At 40.8% G+C, this 18,610-nt stretch overlaps 1 protein-coding gene across 1 annotated transcript in view; it reads left to right on the top strand.

The window, feature by feature from the left end:
• Nucleotides 1–18,610, top strand: part of SLC6A19 (solute carrier family 6 member 19) — a 296,856-nt gene that overhangs the window by 154,832 nt on the left and 123,414 nt on the right. Inside the window, exons 4-5 of the mRNA XM_073630654.1 lie at nt 14,177–14,317; nt 17,130–17,267. Of these exons, the coding sequence (XP_073486755.1) occupies nt 14,177–14,317; nt 17,130–17,267 (279 nt within the window). The remainder of the gene's footprint in view (nt 1–14,176; nt 14,318–17,129; nt 17,268–18,610) is intronic.

Here is an 18,610-nt window from a genome sequence, read left to right as displayed (position 1 = left end):
TGGCCTCTTCCTGTGCTGATTTGTCCTCGGAACCAGCGGTGCTCCTTAGGCGTTCAAGGGGCTACGCAAGCACACAGGCAAAAAGATGCCATGCGGTGCTTGAGCTGGTGTGCTTGGGGGGACACACTGGGGCAGAGATTCTGTCAGCTCTGCAGGGGCAGGTTCAGAGGTGGTTGACACCACACCAGCTTAAGCCAGGTATGGTGGTTTGCGACAATGGCACCAACCTCCTCTCCATCCTCCGACAGGGACAACTGACCCATGTGCCCTGTTTGGCTCACGTCCTTAACTTGGTGGTGCAGCGGTTCTTGGGCAGGTACCCGGGCTTACAGGATGTCCTGAGGCAGGCCAGGAAAGTCTGTGTGCATTTCCGCAGGTCATATAATGCCAGTGCTTGGCTGGCTGACCTCCAAAAGGAATTTAACCTGCCCAAGAACTGCCTAATCTATGACATGCCCACCAGGTGGAACTCAACATTGGCCATGCTTCTGTGGCTGCACACACAACAGAGGGCCATCAATGAGTACCTATGTGACTATTGCACCAGGACAGGGTCAGGGGACCTTGGTTTTTTTCCCCATGCCAGTGGGCTATGATCAGGGATGCATGCACTGTCCTGTCACCATTTGAGGAGGCCATGAGGATGGTGAGCAGTGACAGTGCATGCATCAGTGACACTGTCCCTCTTGTCCACCTGTTGGAGCACACGCTGCGTGGAATAATGGACAGGGCACTTGAGGCAGAACAGAGGGAGGAAGAGGAGGACTTCCTTACCTCTCAAGGCCCCCTTTATCCAGACAGTGTTCCTGTGTGCCCGGTTGCGACCTTATCTTGCCGTCACAGAGGGAGCAGAGGATGAAACATCTTCGGGAGGCCTTGCAGAAAGGTTTGTGCAATGCGTTTCCAGAGCCTGGGAGGTTACAATTTCCTGGTCCTCCTGGACAACGTGTTGCTGAGGCTTCGGTCAGTCACAGAAGGAGCGGTGGAAGAGGTGGTCGTCTGACCGATGCATTCAGACAATTTTTTAGTCCGCAGCCCCAAGGACTGATCGGTTCCAGCAACCATCGCCAGCGTCTGATTCACATGGTGCAGGATTACCTAGGGGCAAGATCAGACTTGTACACCTTTCCCACCGAAAATCCTCTGGGTTACTGGGTCTTGAGGATGGATCACTGGCCAGAGTATGCAATTGAGCTACTGGCCTGTCCTGCATCCAGCGTTCTTTCAGAACGCACATTCAGTGCTGCTGGAGGCTTTGTAACCAATCACAGGGTGCGCCTGTCCACCGAATCGGTCGATCGGCTGACCTTCATAAAAATGAATCAGTCTTGGATCACCAGCTACCAAGCACCTGATGCTGATGTAACTGATTGATTTTTTTTAATGTGAGATCCCTTCAAGACTGCCTATGCTGATGCTGAGTGACTATTCTGTTATGCTGAGTGACAATCCTCTTCCTCCTCAATTTTCATTCTGATAGCTTGTAAGAACATTTTTGGTTCTGGGCACCGCCACCAGTGGCCAAGGCCCAATTTTTTAGCCCCTGTTTAACAGGGGCGTATAATTACAATTTTTGATGCAATACTTTGCAGCAGGGCTCATTCCTGTGCTCCAACTATAGCATCTGTGAGGGGTTGCAGTGTTGTGGCAGCAGTGGCTAAGGCCCAATTTTTCTGCCCCTGTTCAACAGGGGCATGTAATTACAATTTTTGATGCAATAGTTTGCAGCAGGGCTCATTCCTGCGCTCCAACTAGAGTATCTGTGAGGGGTTGCAGTGTTGTGGCACCAGCACCAGTGCCCAAGGCCCATATTTTCAGCCCCTGTTTAACAGGGGCGTATAATTACAATTTTTGATGCAATACTTTGCAGCAGGGCTCATTCCTGCGCTCCAACTATTGCATCTATGAGGGGTTGCAGTGCCTAAGGCCCAAATTTTCTGCCCCTGTTCAACAGGGACATGTAATTACAATTCTTGATCTAATATTTCACAGCATTCCTGCGCCCACCAAGAGTAACTGTGAGGGCTTACAGTGTTGTGGCAACACCACCACCACCAAAGGCCCAATTTTTCTGCCCCTGTTCAACAGGTGCATGTAATTACAATTCTCGATATAAAATTTCACAGCAGGTACCGTTCCAGCGCCCACCAAGAGTAACTATGAGGACTTACAGTGTTGTGGCACCAGCACTACCACCACCAAAGGCCCAATATTTCTACCACTGTTCAACAATGGCATGTAATTACAATTCTTGATCTAATATTTCACATGACAGGCCCGTTCCTGCGCCCACCAAGAGTAACTGTGAGGGCTTACAGTGTTGTCGCAACATCAACACCTAAGGCCCCAATTTCTGCAGAGTATATAGGGCAGGCCCCTACTTTCAAACATCCAACTTACAAACGACTCCTACTTGCAAACGGAAGGTGACAACAGGAAGTGAGATGAAATCTACCCCTAGGAAGGGAAATTCTCTCCTGTAAGAGTTAATAAGGGAAAAGCATGTCTCCTCTTCACTGATGCTTTATCACCAATCCTTGTTTCACTAAAAACCCCAAATTTTCAAAAAACATTTGTCATTGGGACAGAAAGTGAGGTGAAATCTTCTGAAGAGGTGCACAGACAGCAAAACAAATGTTATGGGGTGATAACCCTTCCCTATGTTTTCCAAAAAGCTTAAAAATAGATTTTTTTGGCTGGAGCTACACTTTAAAAATGTACCAGTTCAAAATTACAAACAGGTTCTACTTAACAACAAACCTGCAGTCCCTGTCTTGTTTGCACCGCCTGTATACTGCTGTTCAGAGTATATACGGCCTGGGGGCCCCACGCCTTTCCTTTTTTTAATATGGGTGCGGGGTTCCCCTTAATATCCATACAAGACCCAAAGGGCCTGGTAATGGACTGGAGGGGTACCCATGCCGTTAGTCTCACTGATTTTCATCCATATAGCTGGGACCCGACATTACATTAAAGCCGCAAGCAGTTTTAAATGACTTTTATTCCTTTAAAAATGTCATTTTGTGCAGGGGCTGTTCTAAGCACGGGAAACGCGCGCCACTTTACAGGCATACTATAGACACCCCCCCCAGGTACGATATTTAACCACTTGCCACCCGCCATATAGCAGAATGACAGCGGCAAAGTGGTTTCAATATCCTGACTGGGCGTCATATGACGTCCTCGGGATATTAAGCCGCTGTGCGCCCCCAGGGATGCGCATTGCGGCGATCGTTGTTGCAGTGTGTCAGTCTGACACACCGCAACTCCGATCTAGGTAAAGAGTCCCTGGCGGAGACTCTTTACCACGTGATCAGCTGTGTCCAATCATGGCTGATCATGATGTAAATAGGAAGAGCCGGTGATCGGCTTTTCCTCACTCGCGTCTGACAGACGCGAGTGGAGGAGAGCCGATCGGCTTCTCTCCTGACAGGGGGGGTCTGTGCTGATTGTTTATCAGCACAGCACCCCCTCAGGTCCCGCCCAGGACCACCATCATGCCGCCCAGGACCACCAGGATGGCCATCCACAATGGACCACCAGGTATGCCCCCCTAGACCCCCAGGGAAATACTAATCTGTGCCCACGCAGCTGCCAGTCAATGCCCAGGCAGCTGCCAATCAGTACCCACTCACAATGACTACCACTGCCAGTGCCACCAGGGATGCCTATCAGTGCCTCATATCAGTGCCGTGTATCAGTGCCCACCAGTGCCATGTATCAATGTCCATCAGTGCCCAGCAGTGCCACCTATCAGTGCCCAGCAGTGCCGCCTATCTGTGCCCATCAGTGGCCACCAGTGCCACCCATGAGTGCCCATCAGTGCTGCATATCAGTGCCACCCATCAGTGCCATCTACCAGTGCCCATCAGTGCTGCATATCAGCGCCCATTGTCAGTGTCCGCTCATTGGTGCCACCTCATCGGTGCCGCCTTATCAGTGCCTGTCAGTGCCGCCTTATCAGTGCCCATCAGTGAAAGAGAAAACTTAATTATTTACAAAATGTTATAACAGAAACAAACGCAAAACTTTTATTTTTTTCAAAATTTTCGGTCTTTTTTTATTTGTTTAGCAAAAAAAAAAAAACGCAGAGGTGATCAAATACCACCAAAAAAAGCTCTATTTGTGGGAACAAAATGATAAAAATTTTGTTTGGGTACAGTGTAGCATGACCGCTCAATTGTCATTCAAACTGCGACAGCACTGAAAGCTGAAAATTGGTCTGGGCAGGAAGGTGTATAAGTGCCCTGTATTTAAGTGGTTAAAGGAATATTTCACTTTTTTTTTTTTTTCACTTTAAGCATCATTAAAATCACTGCTCCCGAAAAAATGGCCGTTTTTAAAACTTTTTTTTGCATTGATACATGTCCCCTGGGGCAGGACCCGGGTCCCCAAACCCTTTTTAGGACAATAACTTGCATATTAGCCTTTAAAATTAGCACTTTTGATTTCGAACATTCAAGTCCCATAGACTTTAATGGGGTTCTAAAATTTGCGCAAACTTTCGGTCCTTTCGCAGGTTCTGGTGCGAACCGAACCAGGGGGTGTTCGGCTCATTCCTACAGATGACCTACCCTTGAAATGCACCTTCCTAGAAAAACGTAATACACAGTATATCTCACATGCCAACTATACTTTGTAAGATTGGGGTGTTTAGCCTTAGATAGGTGGTAGCGGGCTTCTACATTTAGTGGGAAAAATGTGTATTAACCTAATTCAATCACATGGACTATGAATTATGTATAGATTTTGCCTCAACCAGTAGATGTTGATTTTGCTTTCAACTGCTTGCTAATTCATTTACAATATACTGTAAAGCTTGTCTCTGTGAAGAGAAACAGTCAGACACTCAGAAGTTGTATATTGCCTGTGAAGCTAGTTACAACATGTCCTAATGGGTTTGATAACCCTGGCCTGGATAAACAGGTTGTGGGGGGGGGGGGGGGGGTATATGACAGACCTTATTAACAAACCCCTGGCTTTTTACTGGTAAGCAAAATTGTAGCAAAATGGTTAATGGTCAGTCCTGGGTTGAAATGTCAGTTCTTTTAAAGTCTTCAGACCCCCAGAGAAATGTTTTCTCAATTTAAACAACTTTACAGATGCATCCTAGGTTTCTATGTTTTGGGAGGGGGTCACTGGCTACTATGTGATGGTAAGCCCGCTCTGTGTCTTTTTCTGAAAACTGTCACTGATTGCTTGCAAGTTTAAAACAACAAGGCTGCCCTGAGTTTGCCCACACAGTATTTGGGTGCTCAGACCTCATTATCATCTCACTATTCAGTGGCTATTACCATTACCATTAGACTATGTTGTCTGAAATCAGCTAATGTGCAAAATTCTATAATCGGAAGGACTGATAGAATAATTTGTCACCAGGATCGCCTCAACCAAATGGTTTGCCGTCTCCCTGGTGCCAGGGTTCAGCATGTGGTGGACCAGGTTGATAAATTACTGGGATGGGGCTGGACATTACCCAGCTGTCTTGGTCCACGTTGGAACCAATGACAGAATATATGGAAGGTGGAGGCTCCTTAAGAGCCAATTTAAAGAACTAGGCTGCAAGTTGAAGGGAAGGACTTCCAAGGTGATATTCTCTGAAATATTGCCTGTGCCATGCACAACACAGGAAAGGCAGGAGGAGATTAGAAAACTGAATGCTGGTGTAAGAAGGATGGATTTAGGGTTTTTAGAGCACTGGGCTGACTTTTCATTGGGATACAACCTATATGCTAAAGATGGTTTGCACCTAAATGGAAGGGGGTCTGCTGTACTGGGGGAGAGGTTTAATGGAAGGCTGGAGGAGTATTTAAATTAGGATTGAGGGGGAAAGGTGAATTAGATTATAATGAGGGAAACAGGTTAGACAGGGGTCAGCCCCTATTGGTGGATGGAATGGGGAAAGATGGGGTGAGGGCTATGGCAGGTGATATGAAGGTTCCCAAGTTACAAACAACAATGGAAATGGTACTATCTGTACCTAATAAAAAATATGCAACATAAGTGTGCAAAATTTGACAATGAATTAAAGTGTTTGTTCACCAATGCCAGACGTCTGCCATGCAAAATATGTGAGTTGGAAGTGAGTTGGTACTATCTGTACCTAATAAAAAATATGCAACATAAGTGTGCAAAATTTGACAATGAATTAAAGTGTTTGTTCACCAATGCCAGACGTCTGCCATGCAAAATATGTGAGTTGGAAGCTCTGGTGCACAAGGAGAACCATGATTTAATTGGTATTGCTGAATCTTAGCTTCATTCTTCACATGACTGGGCTATTAATATTCCTGGATCTGCTCTCTTTCAGAATGACAGGGTAAAACAGTGGGGTGGTGGTGTCTGTCTCTATGTGAGAAGTGATCTCACAGCGAGTGTGAAAGATGACCTAGTTGATGGAGAGTGTGCTAAGTCTGAAGCATTATGGGTGGAACTGTACATGAGTGTGCCTACTATAAAGGTTATCATTGGAGTTTGCTATATACCTCCCAGTGTTAATGAGGAGGTGGAGACTCCGCTCCTTGCACAGATAGAAAGGGCTGAAAGGGCTGGGACAGTGATAATAATGGGGGATTTTAACTACCCGGAAATTGACTGTTGTAATGGCACTGCTGGAACAGTTATAGGACAAAAATTTATAAACCTATTATAAGACAATTTTATGGTCCAGTTTATTGAGGCTCCAACTAGGAATGATGCTCTGCTTGACCTGGTAATCTCAAACCATGCAGAGCTTATTACCCATATTCATATAAAAGAACATCTGGGTAGCAGTGATCATACCATGATTTAATTTTATGTTAGCTGTAAGTAAAAACACTTAGGGAAAATATAAAAACATTTAACTTTAGGAGAGCAGATTTTCCCAAGATGAGGACTGCTCTCCAAGACTTAGACTGGAAGGGAATATTGGCATCGATGAACACAGAACAGAAACGGGAATTCTTCAAAAAGACTGTATGCAAACTCACTGTAAAGTATATTCCCATGGGCAATACGTTTAAAAAGCTCAAAATAAAACCTATGTGGCTCACAGCCAAATAAAAAAAAGCTAGAAATAATAGGAAAAGAGCTTTAAAAAATATAAAAATTAAGGAAAACTCTCATTGTTTAAAATGTTTTAAACAGAATATGTAAAAATGAAATCAAGGATGCAAAAATTCAAAATAAACGACAGACTGCAAAAGATAGTAGGACAAACCCCCAAAAAATCTTCAAATATATTAATAGTAAAAAGGTCAGATCTGAGCATGTAGGCCCTTTACAAATCAATCTAGAGTGGGTGACTGGGAACAAAGAACGCGAATATATTAAATACTTTCTTCAGCTCTGTGTATACAAAGGAGCATGGGGGAGCTCAAGTCCATAATGGAGATGGTATTGACACAGCCCCAAATGATCCACAATAGTTCAAAAGTGATATGGTCCAGAAATATTTAGACAGAATAAAGGTCGATAAAGCACCTAGACCAGTTGGCATCCACCCACGGATCCTAAAAGAATTGAGCTCTGTTGTTTCAAAGCCATTGTTTCTCATTTTTAGGGACTGGAATAGTACCACTGCATTGGCCAATGTGGTCCCCTTATTTAAAAAGGGATCAAAGTTTTTACCAAGTAACTATAGACCTGTTAGTTTAACTTCTACAGTCAGGAAGGTGAGTTTAAAAAAACACATAGATGAGTTCTTGCTGGGAAAAAAATATTTTAGGCAACAGACAGCATGGGTTCATGAAAGACAGAAGTTGTCAAACAAACCCGATTTCTTTTTATGAGGAGGTAAGTAAAACCTTGGACAGAGGGGCGGCTGTGGTATACTTGGAATTTGCAAAAGCATTTGACACAATTCCCCACACACAGCAAATGTGTAAGGTAAAGTCTACAGGCTTGTAAAGATCAGTTTGTAAATGGATAGAAAACTTGCTAAAAGAAAGAATTCAGAGAGTAGTGGTTAATGATTCTTACTCTGAATGGTCTAAGGTTATTAGTTGTGTACCCCAAGGTTCAGTGTTGTGACCCTTACATTTTAATATCTTTATAAATGATATAGGGTCTGGGACTAAAAGTACCATTTCAGTGTTTGCAGATAACACCAAGCTATGCAGTGGAATAATGTCCTTACAGGATGTCTCCAACTTACAAGCCAACCTCAATGCATTGTTTAATTGGGCAACTATGTGGCAAATGAGGTTTAATGTTGATAAATGTAAAGTTATTTACTTGAGGGCTAAGAAAATGCATGCATCATACTAGGGGGAGTACAACTGGGGGGAATCCATAGTGGAGAAGGATCTGGGGGTTTTGGTAGATCATAAGCTTAATAATAGCATGCAATGCCAAGCTGCGGTTTCCAAAGTGAGCAAAGTCCTTTCTTATATTAAGAAAGGTATGGACTCCAGAGAGAGAGATATCATTTTGCCACTGTACAAATCATTAGTAAGACCTAATCTGGAACATGCAGTTCAGTTTTGGCCATCGGTTCTCAAAAAGGATATTGGGGAACTGGAGAAACTGCAGAGAAGGGCAACCAAACTGATAAGAGGCATGGAATAGCTTAGCTATGAGGATAGACTAGAGGAACTGAATTTATTCTCGCTTGAGAAGAGGAGATTAAGGGGGATCTGTACAAATACATATGTGGTCCATAAAGTGAACTTGGTGTTGAGTTATTCACCTTAAGCTTATCACAGAGGACAAGGGGGGGAACTCTTTACGACTAGAGGAAAAGAGATTTCATCTCCAAATACAGAAAGGTTTCTTCACAGTAAGAGCTGTGAAAATGTGGAATAGACTTCCAACAGAGGTGGTTCTGGTCAGCTCAGTAGATTTCTTTAAAAAAGACCTGCAATCTTTCCTGTTCAATATAATTTTATTGAAAATATTTCCATACAAAATTGTACAATAATAGATAGTATCCACATACCAAAGACAATCAAGGAAAAACATACCGCACTATAAAAATGTACATAGTATGAAATATGTAACATATAGACATATGTAACCACCCCACGGGAACCCTTACCCAAATATGGCATAAACCAATTGGAATACTATTGGGGAAAGTCTACCAATACAAGAACATATATGTTATAAAGACAAAAAATGGAGTGATACACTGTACTACTCAGGTTGTTGGACCCCTGGGAAGACTAGCCATATCATATCTTCATCAAACCAACAAGATTGTATTCCATGGTTTACTACTCCCCATGTTCAACTCCTGCAAGGGTGTAGTACACATTACACAGAAAACAAAACACAATAAGACAAAACACAACACAACAAGACAAAACAAAACAAAACAAAAAAAGACATAGAAGGGGGAAGATAAAAAGGAATAATAAAAATAAAGGTAAAGCAACCAGGGATGCACTCGGACATCACCTCGCTCGTCCCAACTCTATTCCAGGTTCAAATCTTACAACGATCCCTTAAAAATATTTTCGCATTTCAGGGGATTCCCTGAACAACTTCCAAGGGAGCCAGATTTGACAACATTGTTCATATGTGTGCAATTCACATGACAGGAGTGTCTCCATCCTCTCAATATGGTCAGAGGACAAGGTGGCACACACAACTGGAGGAAAAGAGATTTCATCTTCAAATACGGAAAGGTTTCTTCACAGTAAGAGCTGTGAAAATGTGGAATAGACTCCCTCCAGTGGTGGTTCTGGCCAGCTCAGTAGATTGCTTTAAAAAAAGCCTGGATTATTTCCTAAATGTACATAATATAACATTTATAGGTAAAGTTGATCCAGTGAAAATCTGATTGCCTCGGAGGGGATCAGGAAGGAATTTTTACCCCTGCTGTAGCAAATTGGATCATGCTTTGCTGGGGTTTTTCGCCTTCCTCTGGATCAACTATGGGTATAGGATTGGGTATATGGGATTGTATCATATTTTTTTTTTCTTTATTGGTTGAATTAGATGGACTTGTGTTTTTTTTCAACCTGACTTATGTAACTATGTATGACTGGAATATTCCTTTGTGAAGGTTGGTCATTTTAATGTTTTATTGCTTAGCTTTACCTCATTTCAATTTTGAATAATTTTAAGATGTAATCATCAAAATGTAACTAAAATATGTTGCTTTAAACATAATCACAGAATGCTTTAATTATAATCACACAATGCACAATTAAGAATAATTAGCCATAAAGACTGACGGCCTTTTAACCTTACCCCTAATTAACTATATCAAGCTTTGCATTTTATGAACAGATAGATCTGTCTTAAAATTTAAAGGCGAGACAGCATTTTATAAACTTACTTGACACGTTCTTGGAAACATTACCACCATTTTAAATGCAAGTCTACATTTTATTAAAAAAGTAGGCCTCTCCAGATCAATTAAAAACAGTGCAAAAGTTTACTTGCTACTGTTCTATTTAAACTGACACATTTAACTGCCTTCTTCCTGAGTTCTAAACCACGAAAGGCACATAGGGGAGGAAAGTAAAAAAAATCCCAATCATTTTTTTAAGAATACAGTATGAACAGTAAAAATGTGAGGTCAGAGCACATTGGCCCCATGAAGGACGATGATGGGAAATTGGTTACAAATGACAAGGAGAAAGCAACTGTACTAAATGCTTTCTTCTCTTCCATTTTGTACACAGGAAAAACCATGACTGTATTGTTAGTAACACATCACAGGATGTAACCTTGTGGCTAATAGAAGCTGGGGTCCAGAAAAGACTAGAAAAGTTTAACACAAATAAATCACCAGCACTGGATAGCTTACACACGAGAGTCCTCGAAGAACTCATTTCCTAATATGTATGGACAGCATACTGACAGGAATGGTACCGGCTGAATGGCAAAAGGCCAACGCAGTAACAATATTCAAAAAAGGGCCGAAATATACACCTGGGAACTACATACCAGTCAGTTTAACATTGATGGTATGTAAATTATTGGAGGGGATAATAAGGGACTATATCCAAGACTTTTCTGATGAAAACAGTATCATTAGTAGTAATCAGCATGGATTTATGAAAGGTTGTTCTTGCCAAATCAATCTGTTAACATTCTACGAGGAAGTGAGCTGCCATCTAGATAAGGGAAGGCCAATGGATGTGGTGTATTTGGATTTTGCAAAAGCATTCGATACAGTCCCCCACTTAATCTACAAACTGCAGTCTGTAGGTATGGACCATAGGGTTTGTACATGGATAGAAAACTGGTTCCAGTGGCATATCCAAAGGGTGGTGATAAATAGCAAATACTCAGATTGGTCTGGAGTGGTAAACGGGACCCCCAAAGGCTCTGTCCTGGGACCAATTCTGTTTAATTTTTTTCATAAACGATATAGAGGTTGGTATTAATAGCTCAATCTCAGTGTTTGCTGACGACACGAAAATAAGCAGAGCTATAACTTCACAGCAGTATATAGAAACTTTACAAGAGGACCTCAATAAATGAATGGGGTTGGCAACTTCATGGCAAACGAGGTTTAATGTTGAAAAGTATAAATTAATGCACTTGGGGGCTAAAAATGTGAATGCTAGTTACTCACTAGGGGGAGAACTTCTGGGGAAATCTAGGATAGAAAAAGATCTTGGGGTCCTAGTAGATGCAATGCCAAGCTACAGCAAGCAAGGCTAGCTGAATATTAGCATGCAAATAAAAGGGAATTTACTCCAGAGATAAAACTATAATCCTGCCACTTTATAAAACTCTGGTTCGGCCACATCTGGAGTATTCAATCCATTTCTGGTCACCAATCCTCAGAAGGGAGGTGCATGAACTGGAGAGAGTCCAGGGAAGGGCAACAAAGTTAATAAGGGTAATAAAATGTAAATGTGACAGCGCTGCATCAATAAAAAACAAATACAGAAAATAACAATAGTGATGCTGTGCAAGACGTATTATGCTGAAAATAAATGTCCAATAATAATGGTGATAATAATACTGTGCACAACTTAATATGCAAAAAACAAAGTCCAATAATAAAGTGATGATCCCCTCGGTTATCACACGAAGAGATGCAAAGTATTTCTTTACTTCACACAACCTCTAAGTGTATAGTGCTCCCGCCACCAGATGCAGTAGTCGCTCACCTCCTTGCAAGACCTTGAGGGGTCAAACACACCATGCACTATGTGCAATAATCCTTCCAGGGAAAACTCCACTACTCCTTGCTGACTTCTAGGTAGACCTTCATGAACCCAGAGAATGATACAGGACTAATAAAGATTCCTTCCACTGTGTTAGTTCCAACTCAGATCCAAATACAATCCACAATGGCCATCGATGGTTTCAACAGTACATTGAAAGAGAAAAAAGTGCCTCCAATAGTGCAATATCATAGGGATTATAAATGATTCCCCTCACCCCAGCCAGTAGCCAACTGACATTTATTTAAAAGGTTAAAAGCATATATGATACATGAAAGATCTCACTCTTTTTGTGATAAGGTTCCACCGCCAGGCTCCACCTCTACTAGTTTCACCACCTCACACGTGGCTTCATCTGGAGGAATCAAGATTCAAATGAAATCAAAGTTAATAAGGGGACTGGAGGACCTCAGTTACGAGGAACACGAAACTTATTCTCTCTGGAGAAGAGATGCTTGGGAGCAGATATGATAGGAATTTACAAATATCTCAATGGCATCTCTGGCATAGGAAATAAACTATTCAGTCTCAGGGAATGTGAGAAGACATGGGGCCACTCAATGAAACTGGAGGATTAGTGGTTTTACTTTAAGCTACATAGGCGGTTTTTCACTGTCAGGGTGGTAAGGATGTGGAATTCACTTCACTTCAGCAGGAAGTATTGATAGTTTAACAAAACTCATGGATGTTTAACTTAGTGAGCACAGTATACAGGGATACGGGAAATGATTATGAACATGCACACCTACACAGGTTGAACTGGATGGACTGGTGTCTTTATTCAACCTTTCCAACTATGTAAGTATGGAGGATCTGCTGTAGTCATATGATCACTCCTAATGTTAACTTTCTGTGGGCGTTCTGACACAAAGAGTTTTACAACTCTTTGCAATTTTCTGACAGTTTTCAGAAAGCTAGACGGTTGCATAAATAGAAACTCTATTTTTATATCTGAAATATATATTCACTATGAACCTCAGCTCTGTGTGGTGGTCATTATATGGTATTTTCCCCATTCTTTTTTAAGAATAAATAACATTGGATTGAGCAAAATGCCTGAGAACATTCAATTTTGCCCTGTTCACAGAAAAAAAAATTACCAGCAGTTTGTTTTTTGTGTGGACAAATACCTATTCAACTTTATTTATAAATCCACCCCTAACTGTCTTAGAAAAATACTGTAACCCTCCACCCTATGCAGTGTGAAAGAGTGTGTGAATCAGTGTCGGAATTTACATATATGATACATACAGCACGCCAGCTGTATATATGGGGGCATATTCATAAAGCAGTGAATGTGACATTCACCAAACTTTCATTGAAGCTGTATCTTCAAGTGCATGTTTTACAGTGATTGATTCACTTTCAATCAATGTTAAGTAAATGTCATATTCACTGCATTATAAATATAAATATATTAAAGTTGACTTACAGTGGTCTACAACAATGCTAGTAAATGCCACATCTGTGTAAAAAATTTCGCTTTTTGCAAGTGCACCATTTCTCTATCCCCATAAAGACTTTAGAATGTGTAATTTAATGAAGATGGAAATTCTAATGTGAGAACATCAAAATTGTTTGCTAATCACTGTGTTGCCTTCACCTAAAGATGGTCAATAAATGATGATCAGTAAATTATAGGTGTGATATGCTTTCTTATTTTATTTCAAGACTGAACTGTAGTTTTATGAGGAAACTATAATTATGGCAATGTACAGCTGTCACAAAGAAAACATGCAGACTGCCATTGCTGATGTTTCCTTGTGAAAATGTTGGTTGCCTGTTGTCACGCTGATGCACTTTCATAATCAATAGGCTAGAAAAAGTATTGAAATAAGGAATTCTAACCTTTACCACTTACCAGTTCAGAAATACTGAAATACACAACCAGACAACTACAGTATCCTTTTCATTAAGAAGACAGTCATGACAGACTACGTATATCTTTTTTGAATATTAGTATGGATTGTGAAACCAATAATGCAAATGTTTCTGTTACATTTTACATGTAATGTTCTGTGTACAAAGTACATAAACATTAAGATACTGCTTTTTTACAGGAGCGTTTATGATCCCCTTCCTTATACTGCTGGTATTTGAAGGCATTCCACTTCTACATGTAGAATTTGCAATTGGACAACGTCTAAGAAAAGGCAGCGTGGGAGTATGGAGCGCTATTCACCCAACACTAAAAGGAGTTGGTAAGCTTTATCACTAAGAATTAAGCAATTTAGGAACAAGAAACATAAATTAACAAATATACATAAAATGTATGAAGGCATTGTCAAAAACTTTATGTAAAGTTGTCTTCCTTTGTGGTCCTCTAGTACATTGTACATCATTTGATGTGTATCCATACTTCCAGTTAGCTGCACATCTGTGAGCTATTATACTTGTAATAAAGCAAATTGTATTGTTTGTAATGGTAAATAATTTGGTTTACAAATATGTAAATAAGCATTCACACCTGTGTGCAAATTGCTGCATAGTTTATTACTCTATTGTCAAGGTTTGTGATTTTAAAGCCCACCACAACTCAATGTTCCTGATAAACATCAGTTGTCTGTAGTAAATTAAACAGACAGCAAGATATGTCCCCGCCCTAAAAAAACACAGAGTGGTGGACCTGCCTGGTTCTTGCTTGACACTGACAAGGTTGGACACATAGTATTTTGATCTTTCCTCCTGCACTACAGCAAATGATAGACCCCACTCACAGGAAGATTTTCCAACAAGTTGGATATTTTTTGCCTCATAGTGAACACCCCTGTCCCACATATGTGTTTATTATTCCCTTGGATTTCAGGAATGACCCAATCATTGCTATCAATGCTTAAAGTGTTACTAAACCACAACAGTAAAATCAGTCTGTATATGTAGTAATGTAGAAGAAATGAGGATAAAGGAGCGCCTGGTGATCAAGGAGGTAATTCATTTGTATTTTACTTGATGTTTCAGTACTAAAAAGAGGCCAACGGGTTTTCGGTGGACTTCAGGGCTGCTAGTAAAAATAGTTGTGAAATGATCCTGTTGGAGGGTGTCTTTGGCACATGGATCTGGACAGTTATAAGTCCTCAGCGCTGGCTGTGTGTTCAGAAGCAGCAAACTGTATATATAGTGAGGCATGCTTGTTATACTCACTGTGAAACCTAAGGGGTTAATCCTTTGCATTTGGTAAAAAGGCTGTTTGATCCTGTCTTCTCTGATCCTCCCCTTCTTCCACAGTCCCCAATCCATTTTTTTTTCTTGGGAGGGTGCATGTGAACAGCACAGGGCCAATCAGCATTGTCCAGATAGAGGTTCAGGGGTCCTGCATCCTCATAGGACAGTCAGAGTAGAATGAAAACTCCTCCTACAAGCTTTAACCAGACAGTGATAGAAGTCATAATACTGCTATATACTGCGGATAAGAAAAGTTATTTAGCAGTTTATATTTACTAAATCAATTGCATTTCCATGTTCGTGTGCTGTGGTAGACCAGATATAGTGAATGCGGGGTCCTAGGTTTAGTAACACTTTAAAATCAAGAACATTGCTTGGTATTTTTGGGACATTTAACTTAGGGTATGTAGCAAAAGAGAACTGATATTATCTTGATGGGGGGAGTTCAAATTAAAAGTAAAACAGATGCAAAATGGAAGCATTCAATAATAATGTCCTGTAATAGGTACAATGGGCAAAACCAAGACACATGACAAGCTGCCTATTAGATGAAGGTGAAGTTCTCTAAGTAACCTTGGTGATTATATGGGTTTGTGATCATAGAGGGGGTAATATAGCTGGAGCTGGAGGACTGCAACTGTTAAAAGGCAGGACAGTGTAAAAAAATTCAAGTAAGTGACACTACTGTAATTTTTGTGAAAACATTTTACATACGTTTGGCTTAAGTATCATTATGAATTATTCTCCCCATAACGTGGACATGGGTGAAATCAAATTATTCCAGAAAATCAAGTATAAAGCATTTTTAGAAGAGACCACTCTCCCTCATTTTCAAGTCTGTAATTGAGTGTATATTTCAGCTTGCTTTATAAACACAGCGATTTAACATCAAATGGAATTTACAAACTTTTGCTTTTATATTATTTATCACTAAGGGCTCATTTACACTTGCTTCGGCTTCGACACATATTAATGGCTAGTTTACACTTACTTCAAAACAAGGCTTCGGACAGGCTTTGATAAAACTCTCTGAATACTAGTCAAGGCCCCTGCCACTAAATAAAATGGTTAGCATACAGTCCTGTTTACACCTTGCTTTTGCTTTGCTTTGGCTTTGCTTCAAAAATTATACCCCATGTAGCTTTAGTGGTGCTTCAATGTGTCTTCAAAGCCTCCATAGAAGTCTATGGCAAAGCTCGCTTGAAGCCCCACTGAAGCCCCACCAAAGCCTCATCTAAACGCCACGAAGCCTCACCAAAGCCCCAACAAAAGCTCATCAAAGCACCATCCAAGCTCCACCAAAGCCTAATCGAAGCCCCACCAAAGCCACATTGAAGCCCCAAGCAAAAGCAAGGTGTAAACAGGACTGTAAGCTAACCATTTTATTTAGTGACAGGGGCTTTGACTGGCTATCAGAGAGTTTTAACAAAGCAGAGAGATCTATGGAGAGATCGGATAAAAACGGACAGCCCATCCGTTTTAATCCGATCCCATCTGATCTTTGAGTGGATCTTGTCGGATCGAATGGCAGGCGGGTGTCAGCAGACACATCTCCGCTAATATCCGCCTGCCCATAGAAGTCAATGGGTGGCCTGCTCGGATCCGTCTGAAAAATGGACAGGCGGATCTGAGCAGGCCAATCATGCAAAAGGGGCCTTAGATTTCAGTGACCTTCCATTTGACTTCAGTATTTAGATAAAGCAACTATCAACAAATCATTCAGGGATTCAAAAAATTTCAGGGATGAAAAACTCCTTTGTGACCCTGGCCCAAGGAGCTTTATTCTTTGAATTTGTTTGTAAATAAATGGAAATAAGGTAATAATGAATGTTTTTTATGTTTATCTTTTAGGAATTGCATCAATGCTGGTGTCTTTTTTGGTGGGTTTATATTACAATACCATTATAGCCTGGGTTATGTGGTACTTTTTCAACTCATTCCAAGAACCTTTGCCATGGAGTGAATGTCCACTAAATGGAAACCAAACAGGTAAAATCTTTAGAATATTTTTGTACATTTAAAGAAACTATTCTGTATTTTCAATGATCACACAATCATTGTTATTACCGCTACCTGGAAGTACAGCAATCTTTTACATTCCTACATGCTAGTCATACCAAACCTTTCTGATGATACAGTATTTCATATATTGTACATATTTTTAGATTCTTCCTCTAGCAAAATTTTTATATAAGGCATTGTTAAACAACTAGTTAGATAAATAACAACAACAAACAACTTGACTCTTGTTTGCATCATTATTAGGGCCAACTTGTGCCCTAGAAGATATACTTCTATTTATTTTAAAAATTGGATGTCAACTTATTTCAGACTGAATCCTAACAAGGCTAAAACAAGCTTCAGATTTGAAGTCCCACAGAAAGTGCAAATCCTATGTATTTCATAAATAATCAGTGCAGCGCTACAACTATAAATAAATAAAAAAGAATTCCATAAAAACATAAATAATGTACAGAATATTCATATGAAACACATTCATATGGCATCAATAGTGTCCAATATCATAAAAATAGTCCATAACACATCCAAGATGTAGGGATAAGAGAAAAGCAAAAAAACGGATAGATGAAGATCCCCACAATTTATGACAAGTGTGCTCGGAAGCTTCTCATCTAAGTACACCATAGACAATACGGGCCGCTCACCTCCTTGTGTGGACCTCTGAATCAACAGATAGGTCAAACAAGCCTTCCCATAAAGGGTGTAATGGATGATTATTGCATCTGTGGGGCTCTGATTTTACTACGATTATTCCGCTCCAGACAGCCAGCTGGTTCTCAGACCCAGTACAGACAGGACAGGATCGTTATATCATATAAAATCAATAAAAAATATATAGTGCTCTCTGTATGGTTCAAAGAGTTTTAATAACCAAAAAGAATACACTTACAAGCAAGGCACTAATAACCTAGTGCCTGGTGTCAAAGCATTCAATGTTGCTTCTCAGAGAGACAGTGAATGAAAGGTGGCTGCAGATGACGTGACAGAGTTCTCCCGTATGCGTATCGTCCCAGTGGGTGGGACTTCTTCAGTGGTTACGGAGACTCGCACACCATCACACTTAAATAAGCACCACCTAATCAATTAGCACAAGTGTACCACCTCCTCTAGTTATCAGTTGCCATAGTGACCGGGATGTCAAGCCTCACTTAATCGGTTGCCATTGAAACCTATACACTAATCTAGCTCGGCATAATGGGCACTCGAGCCAGATAGTGTTACCAGGCGGAAAATTACCATCAACCAGTCGGACATAATGCTACAGAGGAGCATAAATAACAAGTTAAAAATGCAATGTTAAAAAGGCTAGA

The sequence above is a fragment of the Aquarana catesbeiana genome, linkage group LG05 (genome assembly GCF_042186555.1).
Source record: "Aquarana catesbeiana isolate 2022-GZ linkage group LG05, ASM4218655v1, whole genome shotgun sequence".
In the NCBI taxonomy this organism is placed as follows: Eukaryota; Metazoa; Chordata; class Amphibia; order Anura; family Ranidae; genus Aquarana; species Aquarana catesbeiana.
This window is presented reverse-complemented; position numbering and strand designations above follow the sequence as displayed.